Consider the following 22,460-nt stretch of genomic DNA (forward strand, 5'->3'; position numbering starts at 1 on the left):
CAACCACCGTTGCCCACGACCACTGAAAGCTCGTGCCGCTCGTCTTGTCCGTCTGGGACGAATGGAGGGGGTGGTGGAGATGGGGGGACGTACGCTGCACAGTTGAAGCACGCAGCGCGCGGCTGGGCCATGGAGACGGGGATGTTGCACCCGGGACAGCGGGCGATGTCGTCGCCACCGCTCATCGACATGGTGAACACAGGCGCGGCGCAGACAGACGACGACGTCGACGGGAGTCTCTGGCTGGGGAGCGGCAAGGAGAAGAGGGCTGGCTGGTGGTGCCGGTGAAGAATGCAGCTCGCTGACTCTCGCCCTGGGCTGCGGGATACACGCCATATATGTGGGCATCGACTCACGAGACATGTACGACGTGGCGAAGAAGGTGTTTGTGCGAGGCTATATATGTTTGCGTGCGAGCGTGCTCGTGCATGCTATCCGGCCCTCCGTGTCCCAAACCAGATGCCGCATATTCGACAAGGGAAAAGAGAGAAAAAGCAAATACAAAAGGGGACAGAAACATTCGTCAGCCCGGAGCGTTGGGCGGCAGACCGAATCCTCTGCCCGACAGAGGGCTCAGGAGATCGGCAGGCAACTTCCCACTCAGCCCTTGGAGAGTGCACCAAGAAACAAGACCGAACGACAAGGGCCAGGGTTGGGAAGAAGAGACAAGACGGGGCAAGAGGATGACGTCCTTGGGGGCGGGCAGGTAGACAGATCCGCCGCCCTGGCAAAGGACCTACCGTGTCAGACATCATGAGCCCCCTCACCGTCCTTTTGCTGTTGGCCGAGACTGCTGGTCGTTTGCCTCGCCTTCCCTTCTGCTCGGATGCTTGCTCCTGCCACGCCCGTGGGATTGGACCCCGTGCAAGCAACCCGCGGCTCCCGCATATGCAGGTCTTGGCTGGGCGGTCCTTGGCAGAGCCGACGGACCAGTGCTGGTGCTGCTGCAATCATTCGGCCCTGCAACGATGCTCTCTTGGCTGCTGGCCCGGCGGAGCAGAGATGAGACGCTTATACATGCATACGGTACAAGATCTGGGCCCTCCCATCTGGGTCCTCCTACCTGGGTCCTCCTACCTGGGCCCTCCGCCTCCCACCGAAAGGCTCGCTTCTACCAATCCCACCCATGTCTCGCCTGCTCCTGTTGTATCTGGTCGAGGCGGATCCGGGTCTCGGTTGGACCGATTGCCGAGCGCAAGTCGCCGTTTGAAAGGGCGCGAGGGTTGGCATGCATCGTGTCAGCCACCCGAGGCCTGCTTCCTGTCGTCTCTTCTCTCTTTCCACTTCCCTCGCCCGGCTCCCCCCCCCAACCACGATGCCCATGCTGGCCTCAACTTTCCCCGTCGACGCTGCTCGTGCAACGCCGCCCCCAGCATGTCGCTCAGGACTGTCGGGTTGAAACACGGGGAAACGTTGCACAAACTTGTCCCGACGTTCCCGAGAGATGGCGCGCCGCCTCCGACCGCTGGCATTCAACGCTTTCATTTGGTGACGCTTTCTCTGTGTATCCATCCCTCACGCCGCCGGCCGCCTGCATCATCGTGCCCGTCCAACTCCGTTCTAACCCTGCAGACCTGGATCTTTGAACCATCTTTCCGTGCTCCGCATCCCCATCCCGCACACCCGAGGCGGTCAAGACAAGAAAAGAAAAAAAAACAGAAAAAACTACAACGAGCCCGGCGACTTATACATTACCGACCTTCTTGCGCCAGCCAACCGTGTCCAGAAAGGTGACGGGACCATGCAGCAGTCCCACCGTCTGTCCGATTTGGGATGCGCACTGGGCCCGAGAGCCCCGAATTTTTAGTAACAACAGGAATACAAGGCCGGTAGAGGCCGCCGACAGATGTGACAGGAGCTTTCTTGGAAAACCGCCCACATGTCGAGTGGAGAGACGTGTAGGAAAAACGAGAGAGCGTCATGGGCCTAAAAGACGGTGAGTATGAGGATGGCTAGGCGTGCAGGGATTCGAGGAGGTAGATGAAGGCGAAGAGGAGAAAGGCCACGGCGCCTCCGACGGTTACTAGTTGACTGGTCAGCATTCACGGTGATGCGCTTCCGAGTGGCAGATAGATGCCACCTACCGACTTTGAGGCTGACACGCCCAGCAATGGCCCGGCCTCCGACAACAGCCACTCCCGTGCAGACGGCGTGGCCGCACATGGCGCCAAGCGTCACCCACCAATAGTCCTGGCCGGCCGCCATGGCTATGGTTGCAATCTGGCTGCGGTCGCCCCATTCGCCCAGAAACGTCATGACAAACGTCTGCACCCACGCGGGGCTCAGCAGCAGCGAACACAGATTGCTGATGCCGTGGACAAAGTTGGCAAGCGGTCTGGATCCGCGCGAGGGACTCCGCGACGGCGACTGCGAGGGCGACCGAGGAGGCGTCGGGAACCGACCCTTGGGCCGCCCACCCCTGCCCTTGAGCCCCATCTCCAGCGAGTGCGGCGAGATGCCATCGCGCGACTGATGGCCATGCTCCTTTTCCTTTTCAGCAAGCTCTTGCTCGACTTCGTGCATCTCGGCCGACACGCCCTCGTCAGGGTCCATCTTCATACCCTCGCGCAGGAGCTTGGCGCCAAAGACGAGGAAGAGGACGGCAGCGAGCAGACTCGTCAGCCGCTTCGGAATCAGGGTCGGGACGGCGTGGCCGAGGACGGCGGACAAGACGGTCATGACGAGGAGAGCCCCGTAGGCAGCCGAGAAGACGACGAGGCGGTCGTGCTTCATGGCCATGAGAGCAGCCACCAGAAACGTCTTGTCGCCAACCTCCGACACTAGAATCATGGTCAGGGATAAGACAAAGGAGTGAAGGGGTTGAATGAGGCCGTCGTCGTCCTTGTCTTGGCCTAGTTTGTGGCCCGTCCGTGTCGTGTCCACGCTGGGCTTGGACGGGGAGAGGTGGTCTTTGACGGCGGACTTGGGCAGAGGGTTCGATTTTTCGCCCGGGGCGTCCGGGAGGTTTGGTCTCTGCTCGTGCTTGCATGTTAGCGGCGGTGCGCCAGGGGGCATGGTGGCGACGTACGTCAAGACCCGTGTAGTCTGTTTTGTCCTGGTTCTTGTCCGAAGATGGCTTCGACCTGGACTTGTCCTTGTCTGCTGTCCTTTCCTTGTCCTTGTCGTCGCCCGTCTGTATCTTTTGCTCCTCGCTGTGCGGCAGAGGAGGCTGCTCCTTGGGGGACTGTGGCTGGGTGAGAACCTTTTCGCCCGTCTGGCCCTCCTGGGCTTTGCGGGCATTTGCCTTTTCGCTGACACCGCCCTCCATGCCCGTGGTGCCTTGCTGGGGCCGCTCGCGGTTCTTGTCGAACATGACGCCGTCGTTTGACTCGGGAATCCTCTTGCCATCTACGACAGTCGGATCGTGGGGCCGCCCCTTGAGGGGGGGTAGCTCGTTGTTGTCCGAGTCGGTGGCGGTGCCGTCCGTCTCGACAAAGGGGCCGGAATGGGGCTTGCCATCCTTTCCGTCGATCGGGGCAGCCCTCGATGGCAGGTCGTGTCGAGGTTTGAGGGCGGCGGGAGAGCTGGGCAAGCCGTCGTTCGCGAGGCCGACGGCGAGCGAAGGGAGGAGCAGCAGGAGCGGGAGAGCCGAAGGCTTGGCACGGAGTTTCATGGTGACGAGCAATCGAGGCTGCGATGGCCCGGAAAACGATGGACTGGCAGAGCCAATGACGAGGCCAGCGATCCAGTTGTTGTGCTGTCGGCCGCCGATGCTGCTGGCTGGGTTTTGGTGGTACGGTCACGGCCGCGGAGCAGAGGTCGGTCGATGGCGAGGCCGGCCAAGGGACCTCGTGGATTAGAGGTGAAGAGCAAAGGGGATGGGAGAAGAACCAGGGTCAAGGAGGGAAGAGAAGCGAAAGAAGGTCTGTGAGCGACGAGAAAGCAAAAGCCCTGAAGCAGGGAGGGAGAGAGTTGCGACACCCAGCAAAAGATGGCATGTACAGGCACTTGCTGGGGAGACGCGAAGGCGCCCACTCGCGTGCAGGGAGGCGGCGTGAAACGGGTAGCGGTACATTGCCCGCGGATCCACCACAGGTATTCGTCACGGCCGAAGGATTGCCGGCTTGGGCATTATGTAAGCATGGGCAAATTCTACAGCCGCAACTCTGGACAGGCACCGAACAAGTGCAGATTGGCTCGTAACCAGGATAAGCTTGAGTTCCACGCGTGTTTCCGTGGCTTGGCAGGGCAAAGTCTTGGAAATTACTTCGTACAGCACAGCAGAAGGCGTCTTTACCGGGATGAGAGATTCATCACGAGAGACGTTGTTGATTACTAACGATGCTCTTTAGGAGCTTTCGCGCCCCGACTTAGTACGTACCGCTACATACGTTGCTCGACAGTATATGATTAGGTAATCTTCCGAGGCGACCAACTGCACTGCACCCCTTTTCTCTCCTTTTTACCCTTTGCAAGGGCTCGATATTCCGCCACTGTCGAAACTTCGCACCGATTGGCTGGCTTTTGGGCTCGTGCTGCTATATATAGATAGCCGTCCCCAAAATCCAAGGTAATTCACGCTCTCATTCATGCCTGCACTTTGACCAAGAGGACTGCACAAACTGCGTCATTCCCACATTGCCCGGCCTCTCGACCTCAACAGTGGAACGTTGGCGGCGGGCAGCAGAGCACGTCGACCGTTGTCAGCTGGAGGCGCGCCCCAACGAATCGAGCGTTATTGACGAGGTTGCTTTCCTTCATCAGCCAGAATCTCGGGAGCCTCCAACTCGTCAGGGCACAGCTTACTGGTGCCTCCGCATGGCCGCCTTGGGCCGGCCTTCAATGTCACTTGTGAGCTGGAAATTGCACACTTCGCGTGGTGCAGTGCTTACGATGGCGCTGTGCGGTCCGTTAACCGGCTGTTGAGTACCGAGCGTGACTAGATCCTCGTGAATTAGCGAGGACCGCCCTGAGTTCGGATCATGATGACTTCTAGTCCTGGCATCTCATATGAAAGCTGTGACAGTAGCTGATGGTTGTCAAGCTTCCCAATACTGAGTATACTGAAGAGCATCGTTCAAGCTGCATTCGGAATACGTAGGCCGACTCAACAGCTTCCATATACATACCAATACATGCAGTCTGTCCTACTACAGTGTTTGAGAGCATGTGGAAGTCTCGGCAGCGGTGTAAGTGCAGTTCAAGGTGACCAGCACGACACCAGGCCGGACAGTAGCGAAGAACACGGCAGCATACTGCTCACAGTTGCCGGCCATGATTGCGATGCGGTCACCAGGCCGAACTCCGCTAGGTGCGTTGGCCAGTGTCAAGTTTTGCTGGTTAGAGCTCGCCGAGATGCAGTTCAACGAGGCCGGGCTCTGTTGGCCCGCGGAGACATCACATCTACCTGGTGGTTGGTGGTCCTGGTACTGTCACAAATGGCTCGGAGTCCATGAGAAATATGAATCTGCATAATCGAACAACAACCCCCAATGAAAGCAACCCGAAGCTTTTCCCATAAAATTAGAGGATTTCGGGTACTTGACAGGCCCCTCCTCTTATATGGAGACGGTCTTTAAGCCAGGAAAGTAACTTTCCCAGGGCATGAGGATAGTTGAGATCTGTTGGCAGGGGCCACTGGTAATACAAGCCACGACCCTTATACAAGCAGCCATTATCGCTTAGAATTACACACTTTGATACAAAGGAGTTATCTTACTTGAAGGATGCATGCGGCATAATATAGAGGCCAGAACCTAGTCCCCCCTACTGTATAGAGAATCTAGACCAATAAGGGGTATATATACACCTCTAAACACTGCCTTCATGTATTTCCAGCTAGAAAGATGTATATATTACTGTCTTCGCCTACGTGTGGCCCCTTGGCCCCCTCTCTACCTTTCATCGTGCTCCTGAAAAAATACATGTACAGGAAGAGAAACTAGATGACCACGCAGTATGTGAAAAGCATTGATGTTGGCTCACCCCACACGAGAAAGCGAGAAAGTGGCCCGCCGTCTAGTAATTTAAATTCAGAAGTTAGTCTTTCGTCAAGTCAACGAATTCCTTTATCGTGCAGCCAAGTCTATTAACGCATACCCGCCTCAAAAATCGCCATGCTATGTTTTGAATTGTAAACTGCTTCTGCACAAACATCCTCTTTCAAGTTATCATGTCCTGCAAGAGCTGTTCTTCTGGTGCGCTTCACGTGCTTTTTGAGCTGGCTTGTCTCCAGTCGTCCATCTCCGTTTAGCGAGTGTCGTGCTCTTATCTTTTCTCGTCGCTTGCCTCGTGAAACAGCGAAAGTAGCTCCATTGGTGAAAGGAGAGAACGTGTCGGCACGACAAGTGGCCCAGGGATCTTCCTATTCGACGAGGGAATTCTGGGCAAGGAAAAGGGGGCATCACCATCTCAAAAGGGCCCAAACGAAAAAATGAGTAGCTTCTGTGTTAGCCTTGCGGCCTTTTCCTTGCCGTCCTAGGTCTTCAGCAAAGACTGGAGATGTACTGTAGAATTGTCAACGTCTTGCTTCTCCAGATCTCGGCTTGTATCCCAACTGAAAAATAAGTTAGTCTTGATCCTAAGATATGGACAGAAGTGGTCGCTTTCTTCCATGAATTTCAAGTAGAAACAACGGGCCATAGTCAATCCGAGCCAAGCGAGCTTTCGCTACGGCTGGCTTGGCTGCTTCGAGTCAATGTCCGCCATTGGGGGCATTGGCATTGACCGGCTCCAGAGAGAAAGTCACACTATCTCCCTTTTCCTGTTTGATATGTCAATAGAGAAACTATACAGCGAATGCTCAAGCAGGACAGGAAGTCAAAGCTGTCCTGTCCACGGACCCACGACTCTCAACGTCCGGCTGGATGTGGCCAAACCGAAGCAGCAACTTTCACATGACGAGACGCAGGGGCAGAAGAAGAGGGGAGACCCGGATTCCATGCCGCCCAGTGCAGGCCGTGCGGCCTAGGCGGCCGCAGCTGAGGAGGCCTATCCGGCTGACGACCCGCCGATGCGAGGTCAGCAGCTTGTTCCTGATCAGTGAGTTCCCCCGGGCTTGAGGGACATTTTGTCCGGTTGTCGACGGGCCGCTTAACCGCGGCGACGATGCCCCGTGTATGATGCCGCACACGTCTACCGAATACGAAGTGCATATGTTCATGTACCCGCGGCTCGGACGGGGTTCAAGACTCACGGGAAAGCCGCATCGACATGGTCCTTCCCTCTTCCGGCAGAAGAACCGGATGGCAGACATTCATGACACATTATGGCACCATTTTACGAGAGACCGACCAGGTCGTCGCTACGTGGTATCCCGGGCCGCGTTTCTGTCCGCCGTTGCGAGGAGACGGGCTCTGCGGGCATGCTTACACGCACAGGTACACGCACATGCATTCATATATTTACAAGGCGGGAACCCGTGAAGCCACTCTTGAAGTAAACCAATCTGCGCACTTGTCTTCATTCTTCAAGACATTTGGTTTCGCTCCAAGCCTCCCTTAAGCCAAAGCCGCCCATTCCAACTCATCCGTGGCTCAGCCCCCATCGTCTAAGGAAAACAAAGCAAAAAAAAAAACATGAAGACTTCATCATTCATCAGCAAGGCCATCGTCGCCGCCGCCATGGCACCCGGCTTCGTTCAGGCTGCCGACTATGTCCCCGTGCCACTGGAAGAGCCTCTCGAGTGGTCCGCCGGCAACCGCCTGTTCCCGGGCAATGTCATCGCAGGCTACAACGCCGGCTACGAGGACTACAACAAGGATACGTGGGCCGAGCATGTCCTGCAGCAGTGCAAGACCTTTTCAGCTTGCGATTCCTCCCTTTCCTTTTCTGGTATGTTATTCTCTCCTGCCTATCTGGAGGCGGACAAGGGACGAGAAGACGAGGAAGAAGAAGAAGAATCCACTTAAGTCCAAAGGAAAGCACTGTCGAACCTGAACTGACTCTGCCATCTCTTCATGTAGCCATCAATAGCGGCACGCCAAAGGACCGTTACTGGTTCGGTTACGTATTCCGGGGTGGTCCCACCACCCAGAGCGACTACAACAGGGTCGAGGGCGTGCAGGGTTCGGTTGCCTACACTATTGTCCGTGGGAACAAGGGTGACTGAGGTATTGGGAAAGTTCAATGTAACGGCAAGCACTCGAAAGGGCGGGCTTGGCGCGTGGGACGGACCGCGAGGTAGCAGCGTACATCGAATGCTTGCTTCCGCTTGTCAGCAGCCCATCGTGACGCTTTGGTGCTGCACCCAGAGACGCGCACGAGGAGTAGGAATAACAGAGTGAAGGTAATTTGAACCATGGCGCGACGATGCTATCAACCAAGACATGCTTTTCGCAGGTGGTGGTTGTTTTTGGTGCAGGACTATTGCAGGACTTTTCCTTGCTACCATTCCGAACATGCTACGCCTACCATCCCTTGATATTGTATTGAGAGTAGTCCTAATCGCACAGCGGTAGGTTTCCCAAGCAAAAACAGTACCTTTCTTCAAGTTCGCCACGGAAATCGAAGTCAAGGCTCCAATGTAAGGGGGAAGACACGAGCCTCCCGGAGGATCCGCAGTCGATGAGAAGCATCATTGCCACACTACTCGACACAATAGTCGCTATATTTTGCGCGACCAGTTTTGCCTTGGGAGTGAAACTCACTTTCACCGTAAAGCTTCATTTGCATGTGTGAATACTGAATACCAGAGCCCTTAGAAATCTGGTATTCGTACAGCGGCGCCACTTGTCCGGAGATGTGGGGATGGGCGGAATTGCGGAGCCCAGAGTTGGAAATCGATCTTATAGATCGATTTTCGAGCCTGATCGATCGAATTTTATCGATCGTCACCTTCAATCGATCGATATCGATCGATCGCTGTTTGATTCGAATCGATCGACGATCGAATCGATCAATACTAAAAATCATCCCTATCTAGGGTGATCTTGCCCATCAGTTGAAGAACTTGCCTCCAATTGTCCCCTTCAAGCAGACCAAGAGGAAGTGTCGGCTGATAGATGCCAGCTTTACTCCAGGAACGAAGACACTGCGCCATCGCCACAATATGGCGTCGTAGGCGAGATCTCAGTGGTGTTATCATCCTCCCACAGCTGCTAAAATCTCTTTCCGTTCCTGCTGAAGACGACGCGATGGTAAGGTAGTCAACAGCCATATAAGACAGCCGAGGAAACCGCGCAACACCAACGTCCTTCCACCAAGCGATTGGGTCCGTTTTGTATGCGATATTTTCCACCGGCGGCTCTGATAGGTACTGATCAAGCTCGTCCTGTTCTTGCAAGGCGGTTGACTGCTTTGGTCCTTTAATTTGCCGCCCTCGAGGCTCAGGGCAAGCCAATGATCGACTAAACGCCAATCGACGCTCAATATAGTCCAAGCCACTATTAGTCGTATCCGCTGAAACACCATCGCAGGATTGCCGATGAGCCATGTTCTTGTACCTCTCTTTCCAGACTGTCGCTAAGCTTCTCGCATATGTTCTTTCCCACCCGACGTCTGACGAGACGGAGTTGGCTCCAAAGCCGTTCCAGAGCGCGCCACTTCTTGCAGGGGTGGAACACCACTGCCGCTACATATGCGGTTGAGGTCAGCTTGCTATAGTAGTCGTTCAGCTTCTTCCATCCGAGCTTGATGTAAATCTTCAAAACCCTGCGAGTTCTTGCGTCCATGTCATTGAACAGGTGAACCTCTTTCATGGTCTGATCTTCGTTCTCTTCGATTATAACTCCCTGAACTGCTAGTTCGAGGTGGTCAGGAGCATCTCTACCACCGGGAAGTACTCATCGAACCCTCCTGACGTGGAGCGTTTACCAGCAATACCCTCGCCCTGGAGTTGCTTCGAGGCGATCTTGAATGGCTGAAGGATCTTCTGAACCGCAACAACGACCTTCCATTCTTCAAGGGAAAGTTGTTCTTTCAGTATCGCTGGTTTGTCCTGTTCTTTGCCGCCTTTGCCAAGCCATCGTTCCTCGATGATGGAAAACATCCTGTTCAAAGCCGTACGCTTCAGCAGAGCGCGTGAGGCCATCGCCTCATCGGATTGCCAGCGAGTGCAGACGTTTTGAACCCACGTAAGAATAGGTTCAGTAGGAGCGGTTTGCCGTTGAGCTTCGTAAAAGACCTCGAGAAGTTGACTGCTCGTTCGAAGAGCAATGCCAATATTGTGAAGTTTGCCAAATGGCCCAAACTTGCGGTACTTGTCCACTTCTTCGCCATTGATGATGTCGGGCAGTACGTCCTGATCCTGACTGCCTTCTGGGACTGTTTCAACCTCGAATCCTTCTTCCATGCTCGGCACACAGAAGTCGTCGTCGGTCGCCAGCTCATTGATAGCGTCGGACAACTGGCGCTGCTCTTCCTCTTCAGCCACAAAGTCCTTATCGCCCCAATGAGCAAGCAACTCGTTGAAATTATCCCTTTTGCTGCCGTACATCATAGCCCTGACGGCCAGGTTCAGAAAATGAGGGCGCAGCGGATGCGACGCTCTTCCTGTCGAAATCGAACTCAGCGGCAAGCGCTTCCACAGCCGTATCATTATTCGTAGCGTTGTCAAGCGTGTAGTACCCGATTCTGACGCCGGATAACAGTCAAGATTGTCAGCTAACGGACCCAAGAAGTGTTGACTGTGGTTCTATACCTGTCTTCAAGACCAAACGCGCATATTGTATCTGCAACTTCATCTGCAAGCGCTGCTCCAGTATGGCGTTTCGCGAGAGCCGGCAAAGCCAAGAGGATTCCCCATTGGTTCCAATCTTGGTCGATAAAGTGGGCGTTGATACCGAGGAATGATGTGTTTTGTCGGGAAGTCCAGCCATCAAAGGTAAAATGAATCATACTTCTCGCTCTTTGAAGCAGCTCGCAAAGCGGACCAAGAGCGCGATTATACTCATCTAGTAGCAGATTCACAAGCGTTTTGCCAGTTGGTATCTGGCCTTCCTGGAGAGCCGGGTTGTTGTAGAGAAGGAGTCGTCTGAAGCGCTCAGAGTTTACGACATTAAAGGGGAGGTTATGATATGTAAGCCAGTCGAGCAGGAGCAGTTGATTCATCTTCGGATCGAATAACGTATGCAGATTGCTGAGAAGAGTCTGATCTCGAGGGTTCGTCGGATCGGCGCGAAGCATATCAAGCAGGTTCCGTTCTGCACCTCCACTCCCGGTAACTGAGCCTGCACGTTGTCTAGAAGGTGGCTGACAAGTTAGCGGGCATGATCGAACGACGTGGAGATGGGGTACGGAGAGGTGGCACAAACCACGACTTTGTGCTCCTTCCTCAGATGTCGGACGACGCTTCCCAGTCGAAGCGATGAAGACGTAATGTGCTGTCTTCGGCCTGTCCCGGAGGAAGCATCTCTCGCAGATCCATACGATCTTGTGGGGCCGTGACCTGTTGTCCTTCATTCTGAATCCGAATTGCCACCACCACGTCCGTTCTCGAGAAGGGTCGTGGCAAATCGTGAAGCCGGGGAACCGCCCAAATTTATCAGTCGTCCAAGCTTCATAATCTGGAAACCCCATGGGTGCATATTTAGTTGATGCTGAACTGGTTGTCGGCTCGGAAGGCGGCGGCGTGGAGGAGGCGATCTCTATGTCCTCATCAAGCGCGTCCATGGTGGGAAACGTCCGTAAACAATGTGGGCGAGGTCAAATCGAAGGGTGCGAGGCTGATAAGGTCGAATCTGTATGAAGTCTACTCGGACAGGCTGAGGCCCGAAATAATTCCTGGTTGCGACGCGTACTGATTCCGTTGAACGGGGAGGACTTGCAAACGCAAGAGACGGAGAGATCAATTTACTTTTGTCGACACGCGACGCGCGGCAACAAGATAGATATGACTGGCTGCCTGGGACCCCCGGTCGTTTGCCAGGGTGTTTGGCAGACGCGTCGGGCGGCAGCATCGTCACGCATCCAACCTACGCAGCCTACCCTGGACACCTTGTATGGACATGGCGAACGACGATCAAATCGATCGATTGGAGGTTGGATCGATACGATATCGATCGAGCAGGACTTCTAATCGATCGATCGAAATCGAAATCGATTCGATTAATCGATTCGATCAAATCGATTGTACGATCGATTTCCAAGCCTGGCGGAGCCGGGGCTCGCTCTCTTACTGCCGGTCCCCGAGGCGCCGTTATCCCCGCCAATGTACGTATCGTGCATTGGTTGCGTCACTTTGTTCGGTGACAACATCAGTCGCCCCTCACATTCCCGTCGACGTGCATCTCCGGCCAAGCCCAGGACGCTGCTTCTTCCAACATCGCTTGCCTGAGCCGTCCCTCAGCGTCTCCACCAGCTCCATTTCCATCTCACAGCTTCGTGCATCCGGCGCCCATTCCCCCGAGCTGTGGGCCCCCTCGTCCATCTCCTGCGGCCAAGACGCAGCGTCGTACATTTCTCCTACCCTCGCCCTTTATCGCCTCCGCACTGGGCTGCACGCCGTCCTTGGCATGAACACAGGCGGCGGCAACGGGGAACCCGCCCCCTCTGCACCTCACGCGCTGTTGGCGGCCGAGTCCACGCCCATCCCCGATATGACGGGTACGGAAAACCCCCTCGACGACGGCCAAGGCGACGGCTCCTCCCCGCCCTTCATGTACGCAATGCCCGGCACGTACGTCGACGACGACGACGACGACGACGACGAAATGGATGATGATGACGACGAGGAAGACGACGACTTTCTCGACGACGACGACGAAGATGACGACGGAATAGACGACGACGATATAGACCAAGACGACGACCCCAATCGCCACGTGATGGGACTTTTCCGAGGCAGGGAACCCCTCGTCTTCCGTTTCCCCTTCAACTCTTCCTCCATTGAGGCGCTCTCGTTGCTGACTGCTGGACGCTGTAGATGGCGAGAGGACTGGTCTTCTGACTCGAGGCCAGCTCATGGCTCTTTTACGACACCGAGACCTAAGCCGTGGCCTCTTCAACAGCGAGGAGGATGAAGAAGGATTTCTGAGCCTCTGGGGTTCGCGGCGGAATCGACAACCCAAGGATCCCAATAGATTTCCCAAGGTTCCGAGTAACGAGGGCACGAAGCTCATGCGCAGCGGCGCCTTTGGTGCCAATGACTACGATATGCATGCCAAGAAGCGCATCTGCCGACGCATGCTCGAACGCGAGATCGGCCTCGGGGACCGCGAGCAACGCAAGCGAAACAACGATATCGTGATGCAGGTCAGTGTTCCCGAGCCTTCGATGCGCCAACTTGGCCAGCTGAACCTCTCCAGTCCATGATACCCGGCACGAGGGCCGAGCAGATTGTCCATTACGACGACCCCGTTTACTCAGGCCAATTCTCAGACGACGGCAATTTCTTCTTCTCGTGCAGTCAAGACTTCAAGGTCCGCTTGTACGACACGTCAAACCCTTACGAGTGGAAGCACTACAAGACGGTGTCATATCCGTGGGGGCAGTGGACCCTGACGGACGCGTCTCTGAGCCCGGACAACCGATGGCTCGCATACACATCCATCCAAAGCATGGTGTCCATTGCACCAACCGATCCAAACGATAAAGGGGACCCGTACACGCTGGATCTCGACGGCGACGGCAGATCGAATGACGGAGAATGGAGGAGTCGACGCTCCTTTGGCATCTGGTCTATTCGATTCTCGGGGGATGGGCGCGAATTAGTCGCCGGCACAAGCTCCGACTCCATCGTCGTCTACGACATTGAGTCGCGTACGGTGCTGCATCACGTCCATGGACACGACGACCACGTCAACGCCGTCTGCTTCGCCGACAAGTCATCCCCTCACATTGTCTACTCCGGGTCCGACGACGCTACCATAAAAGTATGGGACCGGAGAAGCATGGGGGATGGGCGAGAAGCCGGTGCCTTTGTGGGACACATCGAGGGCTTGACATACATCGACAGCAAAGGCGACGGGAGATATATCCTCAGCAACGGCAAGGATCAGGCCATGAAGCTTTGGGATCTGCGCATGGCCAAGTCAACGGCTCGATTTCGCGACGAGTACAGCCAACGCCGCAGCATGGGTAGCACCTTTGACTATCGGAGGGAAGCGTACGACGAGGAATACTGGGATCCGCATCCCCACGACAACTCTCTTGTCACCTTCAGAGGCCACAAGGTGCTCCGCACGCTGATCCGATGCCATTTCTCGCCGCCCTCGTCGACAAACTCACGCTATGTGTACTCGGGCAGCGCCGACGGCAAGGTTTACGTCTGGAATCTGGACGCCACGCTGGCTGGGACGATTGATGTTAAGAAGGCCACCATGGGAACTCGGCGGTTGGATAGCCAATCTCGCCACCAGTTTGACGAGACGGGAGGATGGGGCACGTGTGTTCGTGACGCGAGCTGGCACCCGAGTGCACCGGTTCTGGTCGGTAAGTGACTCGTCCTGGGCCCGAGCAGAGGTTGGGGGAGCGAGCGGCTGACGCTGACGGGACCGCAGCATCGGCGTGGAACGGGTACAGCATGGTCCACGGGACGTGCAGTCTCCACGCGTTCAACGAGTCGCCCGAGGACGAAGGCGAGCCGGGCATGCGGCGGAGTGTCGACTCCAATCTGCAGCCGGACCCCAGCATATACCAAGACTCTGTGTATTGAGGGCGGCCGTGCCACGCCCAGAGGATGCTCCCCGTGGCTGGACATGATTTGTTGGATGATTTCACAGGACATGGGCGCACCTGGATCCTGTCGTTTGGATTATATCAGCCGTCTTTTCCATACTGCGTAGCATTGGGACTGTCTTGTGTACATTGTCAGATTAGGGAAAAGGTGGAGCTTGGTGAAAGGATTCGCCAGAAATTGCTGCAATGGCTGTCACGTCATTTTGCTGGGCAAAAGTAGAGTGAGTGCACACCTCCAGCAGATGGTACTGCACGCGACTGGTATAGGTACGTAATTGATTGACTGTTTTTACACGTGATAACGGCCTGGTGGCTTTGCCCACCTCTGCTAAATTTACCTTGAAAGAGTGACCTATTCGGTTTCAGTGACGGGGATGCACCTACCTACTAGTGAGGGGGAGTCTGGAGGGCACCGGAATATAGGTGATCCGTAGACATTCTAGGTAGGTACGTGAGTATCAGGTCTTTTTGCCGGTTGAGAGAGTGGAAAGGTACATAGCTTCAAGTACCTGAAACCCTGGCGCAGGCATTACTCGCAGGCATTGCTCGCAGGCATTGCTCGCAGGCATTGCTCGCAGGCAGCAGGAGCGCGGCAGTGCTAGCCTGGCTTTTGGTCTGGCTTTAGGCCTGCTGGCTTTAGGTCTCTTTCCAACCTCGGACCTGGCAAAACCTCAACCTAACCCATCACCTCGGCCAGCCAAAGCTCATCTCTTCATTGCCTCCCGCCACCGCTTCTCGGCCGCCACCTCGCCTCCTCCCTCATCGGCTTCCCTTGTCCCTCGGCACCAGACCAGCGACCGCCGGCTTGCACGCATCTCTCTGCTGACCGGCCAGGTATATGACTTGATCCGCCAGCGACCGATCCATCCCTCGGGTAGCAAGCCCGCCGCCAACCCGCCTCCCCTAGCCGCCAACGGGACTGCGACTCGGACAAATTGGAGGCGCTGCTTCGAGGTTTTGCTTCCTGCCCTCAGGCCTGTGTGCTTGGGCCTCGCCTGTACCGACGCTTCTGTCAAGTCGTCGCAAGAAAAGCTGGGAACGCTGAGGATCGCGAGCACAGAGCTTCGTCTTCTGGCTTCATGTCATAATTCTCTTCTCCATACAGACTGCCGTTTCCTGGTACTGTACGTACTGTCAATCTTTTCTTGTGCCGACCTCGTCGTCGGGCCCTCTCTTGTCTCTGCTCCACCTCATCGCGCCCTGTATCCGGGACCCGCCTGATTGGGGCGTCTCGGAATCGCGACCATCAAAGCTTTTGAGTTGCTGATAATTCTCCATCGCAAAGACCAAGGACACAACCCTGTATCTTCAAGACTTAATAGGACTATTTGACTAGCCGCTCTGCGCGCCTTGTCCGTCTGTTCTTTCGGGTTCTCCCCTCTCCGAACACGTTACCACAGTCAAAATGGCCGAGGCCGATTTCGAAATCGACTTCTATGGCGATGCCGCGAGCGAGCACCAGCCCCAGCAAGACAACACCAAGGAGGGCGAGAATGAATATCGAGACCACGAAGACGACTACTCCAAGGGCCCTGCCGCGAGTGAGCACGGCGGCCAGGCCCACGAGATGGAAGACACAGCCTCGTTCCAAGGCACAAAGAGGAAATCAGAGGAGGCCGACCGTCCCGTCGATGCAAACGCCACCCCGGCCGTCATGATCTCCGAGCTTAACTGGTGGACGACCGACGATGATATCCGCGGCTGGCTGAGAAAAGCCGAGTGCGAAGGCGAGGTCAAGGAACTGACCTTTAGTGAGCACAAGGTCAACGGCAAGAGCAAGGGGTAAGGGCGATTGGCCACCCCTAACTTTGCACATGACTCGCGAGACTAACCTGCGGCTCTAGGCAGGCGTACGTCGAGTTCCAGTCCCGCCAAGCAGCCACGGCCGCCAAGCACCATTTTGACCAAATAACGGGAGATGCCGCCCAGCCGGCGCAGAAGAAGATGACCGTCTCGTACTGGAACCCGGGCATGAACCCGTTTCGAACCCTGCCCAAGGATGCCCCGGCGCGGGTCAAGGAGCAGCCGCGTACTGCCCCGTCGGGCCCGTATAATGATCGAGGCAACTATGGCGGCGGCTTCCGGGGACGTGGGGGCTTCAGCGGAGGGCGTGGCAACATGGCCCAAGGCAACTTCAATCGCAACTTCAACCCCAACATGGGCTACAACAACAACAACATGGGCGGCGGCTTCAATGGCCCCATGGGCGGCGGCGGCGGCAATTTCGGCTTTGGCGGCCGGGGCGGCATGATGGGAGGCGGCATGAGGGGCGGCCCTGGCGGCATGCGAGGCGGCCGGGGCGGGAACATGATGGGCATGGGCCCCATGGGCGGCATGCCGATGGGGATGCCCGGGAACATGGGCATGATGGGCATGGGCGGCGGTATGCCTGGTAATCCGTCCCCGCGTGCAGGAGCCATGTCGAGAGCAAAGTGTGGCTAACCGTCTGTAGGGTTCCAAGGCATGAACCCCGGCTTCACCGGCGGCGGCTTTGGCTTCGGGCAGAACCAGGGCGGAGGCGGAAACGGCGACTGGGGCAACCCGCACGGAGCCAAGCGCCCGAGGCCCGAATAGAGAGGGGCGCTAGACGATGAGCCGGGCACGATCCGGGACTTGAGAGGGTCCAGGCGGAGGAGATGCAGTCTTTTGGGGGGGACGCTGCATCGTGTATCATAAAACCAGTTGGCCGGTGCATATCGGGTTCGGAGCGAGAGCGTTCTACGGGGGAGAGCTCTGAGGGAAAAGCTATGGTTTCTTGCTCCAAAGAGACAGGGTGCGCCCAAGAATTTGAAGACAACGAGGGTCTCGCTACTTTCTTCTTATTTGGAAGAGAAGGAGTGAGATTACTCCCGATGCTCGCAAGCCCCGCGCCTTGGGGCTCGAACGGTGATTGCAAAGGCGAGTGTAGCAATAACGACATTTGTTTCTTTGCCAGGCAGGGGTCGGAAATTGGTTAGGTTCGGCTTCAGTTTTGCAATCGCGAGATTGTCGTGACTACAAGCTGTTTGATCTGTATCCATCTTGACCGAAGGCATGCCTTGGCTTGGCCGCTCGCGTCGTCGCCGGCCCTGTCTATCTCTACAAGCTTGGAGCGAATGTCCTTTTCATACCTCGTCAAGACCTTGAGCAGCTCAGCGTCAGCGGCGTCCTGGTCCTGGTCCTCGGGGCGGGTTCCATCCAGGACGGCGCGCCACTGGGCGGGGGCAAGGCACAGAATGCGGAGGGCCATTTGGGTGCGGAAGCAGGCCGTCTCGGCGTCGAGCATGTAGCGCTCCCAGAAGCCGGCGTCCTGGAGGCACTGCCTCTGCGAGGCGGAGAAGAAGGGACACAGGTAGGGGTCGAGGCAGGTCTCGTCCCAGGGGTTGCCGGCGAGGGTAAAGCCGTACTCGACGAGGAGAAAGTCGTTTGAGTGGGGGCCGTAGCAGATGAAGAGCTCGTCGCCGGGGCCGTGGGGGCGGGTGGTGGTGAAGGTGTAGTCGGCGTGGTCAAAGGCGACGGAGCAGCCGCCGTCGGGGGCGTGGTTGAAGAGGTCGGCGACGGGCTGCAGGGCGATGCGGTCCTCTCTCGGTAGCGTCGTCTCCGTCTGGGGGGTGGCATGGTAGAAGGTACGGCTGTTGACCAGGTTCCAGGCATAGAGAAAACGGCGGCGGGTCATGGCGTCGGGATACGCGGCAGCGACGAGGGCCCAGTCGCGGCCGAACTTTGCGCGCTGGCGGTCGCGCAGGCGCCGGGCCGTCGGGGGCAGCAGCGCGTGCAGCTCGCGCGGCCAGTAGATGGGCATGGAGGCCTCGACGTGGGCGCGCGAGGGGAAGACGGCGCGCCAGGCAGCGTCATGGTCGTCGTCTGCGTCGAGGCACAGGGCGGCGGCGAGGAGGGCCTGGACGGGTGCGCCTTTGAGCTTGCGGGCGACGGGCTTGGGCGTGGTGGCGAGGGAGCGCAGCAGGGTGCATGGGACCTTCAGGACATCCTCCTTTGCCTGGGGTTGCAAGTAGGTGAGCCGAGGAACAGAGGGCGCGGGTTCCGTGGCCCTGGCTCGTCTCTCATCTCGGTCGCTCCCTCACCTTGAGTGGTCTCGTCGCGACGATGCCAATGCCGCGGCCGGGGAGCGGCTTGGCCTCTACGCCGTTGAGGATGACGCCTTGGGCCGTTGCCCACTGGAGCAGCCGCTCGGTTGCTTGCATTGCAGGAGGGCGGTGGTGGTCTGACGCCGTTGGCTGTTACATGGCTCAGAGTGAGTGAGAGGGCGCCATTGGTGGTGTTTGCGGTGAGGCCCAAGCAGACGGCCCTGGAAGCAACTTGGCAAAGTCGCCTACGGATGAGGTCCGCTGCTTACGTCTCAACTGTCAAGAGCGATAACGATAAGCTACCACAACTTACAACTTCCCATCTGGCAGTCTTTCGCTTGGTGAAGCCATCAACCGCTTCAGCGTGCGAGCCGTGAATGCATCAACCGCCCAACGGCTGCATTTCCGCGCTGCTTCTGCTGTTCGTTGTTGCACCTATACGAAGCGGGCGACTCTGCAGGTCTCGAAAAGGCGGCCCTTGTCCTGCATCGAAGTCAAAGTCGTCAACGTGGCCACTCGGCGGGCAACTGTCTGCAACACCGACCTCGATAGGCCGCGTCAACAACGCAACTGCTGTGGAGTTTCGCTTTGGCCTGGCCAGGTATTTCCTCTCACCTGAGTAGCAACAGCCACTAAGCTGCCGCCCTATCTCCATCACTGTAGGGTTCAGCGCACTTCCATTCTATGACCAGGAAACAACGGCCGCCCGTTGCATGAACTCGCAACCATGTGCTGCTCCATACCTGTCATCTGTTCATCCCTCGCTGCGTAATGATACGCCGCCTTCGGGAAACATATGTAATCTAGCAGAGCCGCCACTGACTTGGGCTTGAGGCGCAGAATGACAGATACTCGTCAGCTCTTTGTGGAGTTTGCGTGCTGAGAGGCCAATGGAATCGTGGACAGGGCCCAGTCATGTCTTTATGCAAGCTCCGAGGCGACGGGCCCTATTCCTTCTATTCCTGTCTTTGCCTCTTTCGAGACAGAGCGCGTTTCACCACGTCTCAGACTCGATTCTCGACCCCTCTGTTCTATGCTCTAGACATGGGTCGCCGATCGACCAGAGGATCAGCGGCCGAATAGTCTAATTCTGAATCGTGATCCCGCCGCTGCTTCGCCGCGTACAGCTGCCACTTGGAGTCCGAAGTTGGCCAAATATTATGCGAGGCGCAAGTCATGACGGTGGACCGCCGATAACTGTGGAAACCACGACGGGACGATGGCGCAGACGGGACGAAGGCGCAGACTGGACGATGGCGCAGACGGGCTTGCTAGGAGGGTATAAGAATCCCCGTGGCTCTGCTCGACTGGCTTCTTCATGCTCCAGCCATCCTCATCATCCAGTGACCAGACGTTGGCTTTCAATCGCTTCCAACTCACTCGTCGACACCCAGCCAGACCCGACTTGCATATTCCCACAGCACCCAGACTTTCTTAAACCAACTTTCAAAATGGTTCGGATCGCTGTTGCTGCCTTTCTGGCTTGTACGTGTTCCATCGTCTCTGGAGTCCTGCCCTGTTCTCTCGCGGCATTGCTAACACGGAATCCAGGTGCCGTAACCTCGCTGGCGGCGCCCCAATTACAAAACCCCGAGCCCAGCCTCTCACCCGATGGCACCACCAGAGCCAGCACACAGAGCAGCACCACTAGAGCCAGCACACCCAGCGGCGGCGCTGGAGGCGTCCAGCGCGAGAAGCCGGTCCTCCCCGAGGCCAAACCAAATAACACAGAAACCCGTGTGCGCTTCGGCGACGGCGACACAACCAGCAGCGCCGCTGCAGACAGAAAGCCCAAGGAGAAGGCGTCGGGCGACCCTGACTGCATGTCGGAGTCGTGGAAGGCAGAGGTTGAGAAACTGGAGGGGCTGATGAAGGACCAGCCGGAAATGAAGGGCCAGTTCCAGGCCCAAATAGATATCATCAAGAAGGCCCCGTGCGGATCCGGCGAATCAGGCGGACAAAGCCCCACCGGAACCTCGGGCGGACTAAGCCCCACCGGAACCTCGAGCGGACCAAAACCAGCCGGAACCTCGGGCGGATTAGGCGACTCACCAATAGACGCAATCAGCCTCAAACCATCAAGTGCGAGCAAGCCACAACCCTCATCGAGCGGAGGCGTCCCAAAACCATCAAGCTCGAGCAAGCCGCCGTCGAGCGTAAGCGAGCCAAAGCTCTAGTCATTGGCCGGGAAGGACCTGGAAGACGAGCTTGATGAAGACGAAGACGAAACCAAGACTTTTGATGGCCCAGGGACTGATAAGCCGTTGATATCGGGAGGAGGAGGTGACTTGGCGGGAAAGAAAAAGCGCATCTGAATATATTGATGTACAAAGCATAACAAGGCACCTTGTTATTGATTCGAGCCTCGTAGGAGCGCAGGAATAAGAAATGAATCGTGCTTTTTCACACTCTTAGTACCGAGACGCAGCTCTGACTGACAATCATGAAGAATGAAGAGACGCGCCTACAGTCTGGCTGCGTCGTTGTTTTCCATTGCTTTGCCTATCAGATGCTGAATGCTCCCCCTTCTCTCGGGTCCACCGTAAAGCGATGCTTGTACATGGTACAGGTCCCCTCTTAGGTAAGGCGCAGAACCTCTGCCCAGACAGCTTCCGGCAGCTCGGCTTTCATTTCATGACACAACCCCCCAGACTCGACACCCCCTCGACCGTCCCGCCCCGAAACACCGAAGCATCTACCGGCAGAGGAGCCCGGAGAAAGACCCGCCCCGCCATGGACGCAGCTCTGGCGAGGCTCCGGCCAGTGTCCACAGCTCGGCACGCCGTGCGCGCTGCGACGTGCGCCGCGTGCGCATCGTCATCGCCATCGTCGCCTCCTTCTGCTTCCTCTGCCGCACTCTCGTCCTTGGCCGCGCGCCGAGCATTCTCGGCCCTCAACCGCCCGCCGCCGAATTACCCCGGCCATGTGCCCCTGACCACGGTGGAGCGCGCCGGCCTGGCCATTGGGTCCAGCGTCATGTCGCTCATCGACCCCTACCGCCACGGTACGCTCCCGCTCTCTTTCCCTGGACACGGAAGATGGCGGAGCCAAAAGAGTCCAAGCTGACGTGGAGTCAACTCGCTGGCGCAGACCTCATCGCCGCCCTCGGCGAGGCCACCGCCACGCCCTACTTCATCTACCGCCTCCGCGACGCCATGCTCGCCGACCCAACCGGCCGCCGCATCCTCCGCCTCCGCCCGCGCATCACCTCGCAGACGCTCTCCGTCGCCGCCCTGCGTGCCCTGCCGAGCAACAGCCTCGGCCGCGCCTACGTCGACTGGCTCGACCGCGAGGGCGTCTCGCCCGACACGCGCTCCGCCGTGCGCTACATCGACGACGAGGAGTGCGCCTACGTCATGCAGCGCTACCGCGAGTGCCACGACTTTTTCCACGCCCTCACCGGCTTGCCCGTTGTCCGCGAGGGCGAGGTGGCCCTCAAGGCGTTTGAGTTTGCCAATACCCTCATCCCCATGACGGGGCTGAGCACGCTCGCCGTCGCCACCCTCAAACCCCGGGAGCGCCAGCGCTTCTGGTCCATATACCTGCCCTGGGCGCTGCGCAACGGTGCCAGGAGCCGCGACGTCATCAACGTGTTTTGGGAGGAGCAGCTTGAGCGCGACGTCGACGACCTGCGCGCCGAGCTGGGCATCGAGAGGCCACCGGACCTGAGGAGCATCCGCAAGAGGGAGCGCGAGGAGAGGAATCGGCACAAGGAGGCGCAAGCCCGCGTCTGACTTTGAGGGCCTATCTTGTATGCCATTGAGCACATCCCCTCGTGTACGGTGACAGCCGTCGTCACAAAACCTTTTGCACCGTGGAACACGGGCAATCCACATATGT

The 22,460-nt window shown here is 57.3% G+C and overlaps 7 protein-coding genes across 7 annotated transcripts; 4 read left to right on the forward strand and 3 right to left on the reverse strand.

Annotated features, from left to right (window-relative positions):
- Positions 1 to 1,952: 1,952 nt before the first annotated feature.
- On the reverse strand, positions 1,953 to 3,613 carry HRG_04605 (GCR1-dependent translation factor; the record flags this gene model as incomplete). The annotated part of the gene is made up of 3 exons (XM_044863076.1): positions 1,953 to 2,023; positions 2,085 to 2,973; positions 3,029 to 3,613. The coding sequence occupies 3 exons, from the start codon at positions 3,611 to 3,613 to the stop codon at positions 1,953 to 1,955; spliced, it is 1,545 nt and encodes a 514-aa protein (XP_044721690.1).
- A 3,949-nt stretch (positions 3,614 to 7,562) lies between these two features.
- Positions 7,563 to 8,050, forward strand: HRG_04606 (uncharacterized protein; the record flags this gene model as incomplete). The annotated part of the gene is made up of 2 exons (XM_044863077.1): positions 7,563 to 7,773; positions 7,905 to 8,050. The coding sequence occupies 2 exons, from the start codon at positions 7,563 to 7,565 to the stop codon at positions 8,048 to 8,050; spliced, it is 357 nt and encodes a 118-aa protein (XP_044721691.1).
- Positions 8,051 to 9,679: 1,629 nt separating this feature from the next.
- On the reverse strand, positions 9,680 to 10,622 carry HRG_04607 (Ribonuclease H-like protein; the record flags this gene model as incomplete). Its single annotated transcript, XM_044863078.1, has 4 exons — positions 9,680 to 9,929; positions 9,987 to 10,318; positions 10,388 to 10,512; positions 10,580 to 10,622. 4 exons carry the CDS (start codon positions 10,620 to 10,622, stop codon positions 9,680 to 9,682), a joined length of 750 nt encoding a protein of 249 aa, XP_044721692.1.
- A 1,257-nt stretch (positions 10,623 to 11,879) lies between these two features.
- Positions 11,880 to 14,533, forward strand: HRG_04608 (LEC14B protein; the record flags this gene model as incomplete). Its single annotated transcript, XM_044863079.1, has 5 exons — positions 11,880 to 12,009; positions 12,139 to 12,720; positions 12,803 to 13,131; positions 13,185 to 14,310; positions 14,379 to 14,533. 5 exons carry the CDS (start codon positions 11,880 to 11,882, stop codon positions 14,531 to 14,533), a joined length of 2,322 nt encoding a protein of 773 aa, XP_044721693.1.
- A 1,428-nt stretch (positions 14,534 to 15,961) lies between these two features.
- On the forward strand, positions 15,962 to 17,130 carry HRG_04609 (RNA recognition motif domain-containing protein; the record flags this gene model as incomplete). The annotated part of the gene is made up of 4 exons (XM_044863080.1): positions 15,962 to 16,097; positions 16,149 to 16,338; positions 16,401 to 16,939; positions 17,009 to 17,130. The coding sequence occupies 4 exons, from the start codon at positions 15,962 to 15,964 to the stop codon at positions 17,128 to 17,130; spliced, it is 987 nt and encodes a 328-aa protein (XP_044721694.1).
- Positions 17,131 to 17,521: 391 nt separating this feature from the next.
- On the reverse strand, positions 17,522 to 18,737 carry HRG_04610 (SET domain-containing protein; the record flags this gene model as incomplete). Its single annotated transcript, XM_044863081.1, has 2 exons — positions 17,522 to 18,532; positions 18,618 to 18,737. The coding sequence occupies 2 exons, from the start codon at positions 18,735 to 18,737 to the stop codon at positions 17,522 to 17,524; spliced, it is 1,131 nt and encodes a 376-aa protein (XP_044721695.1).
- Positions 18,738 to 21,353: 2,616 nt separating this feature from the next.
- Positions 21,354 to 22,354, forward strand: HRG_04611 (coenzyme Q (ubiquinone) biosynthesis protein coq4 domain-containing protein; the record flags this gene model as incomplete). The annotated part of the gene is made up of 2 exons (XM_044863082.1): positions 21,354 to 21,624; positions 21,711 to 22,354. The coding sequence occupies 2 exons, from the start codon at positions 21,354 to 21,356 to the stop codon at positions 22,352 to 22,354; spliced, it is 915 nt and encodes a 304-aa protein (XP_044721696.1).
- Positions 22,355 to 22,460: the final 106 nt, after the last annotated feature.

Source organism: Hirsutella rhossiliensis (assembly GCF_020360975.1).
Source record: "Hirsutella rhossiliensis strain HR02 chromosome Unknown scaffold00004, whole genome shotgun sequence".
Taxonomy (NCBI): Eukaryota; Fungi; Ascomycota; class Sordariomycetes; order Hypocreales; family Ophiocordycipitaceae; genus Hirsutella; species Hirsutella rhossiliensis.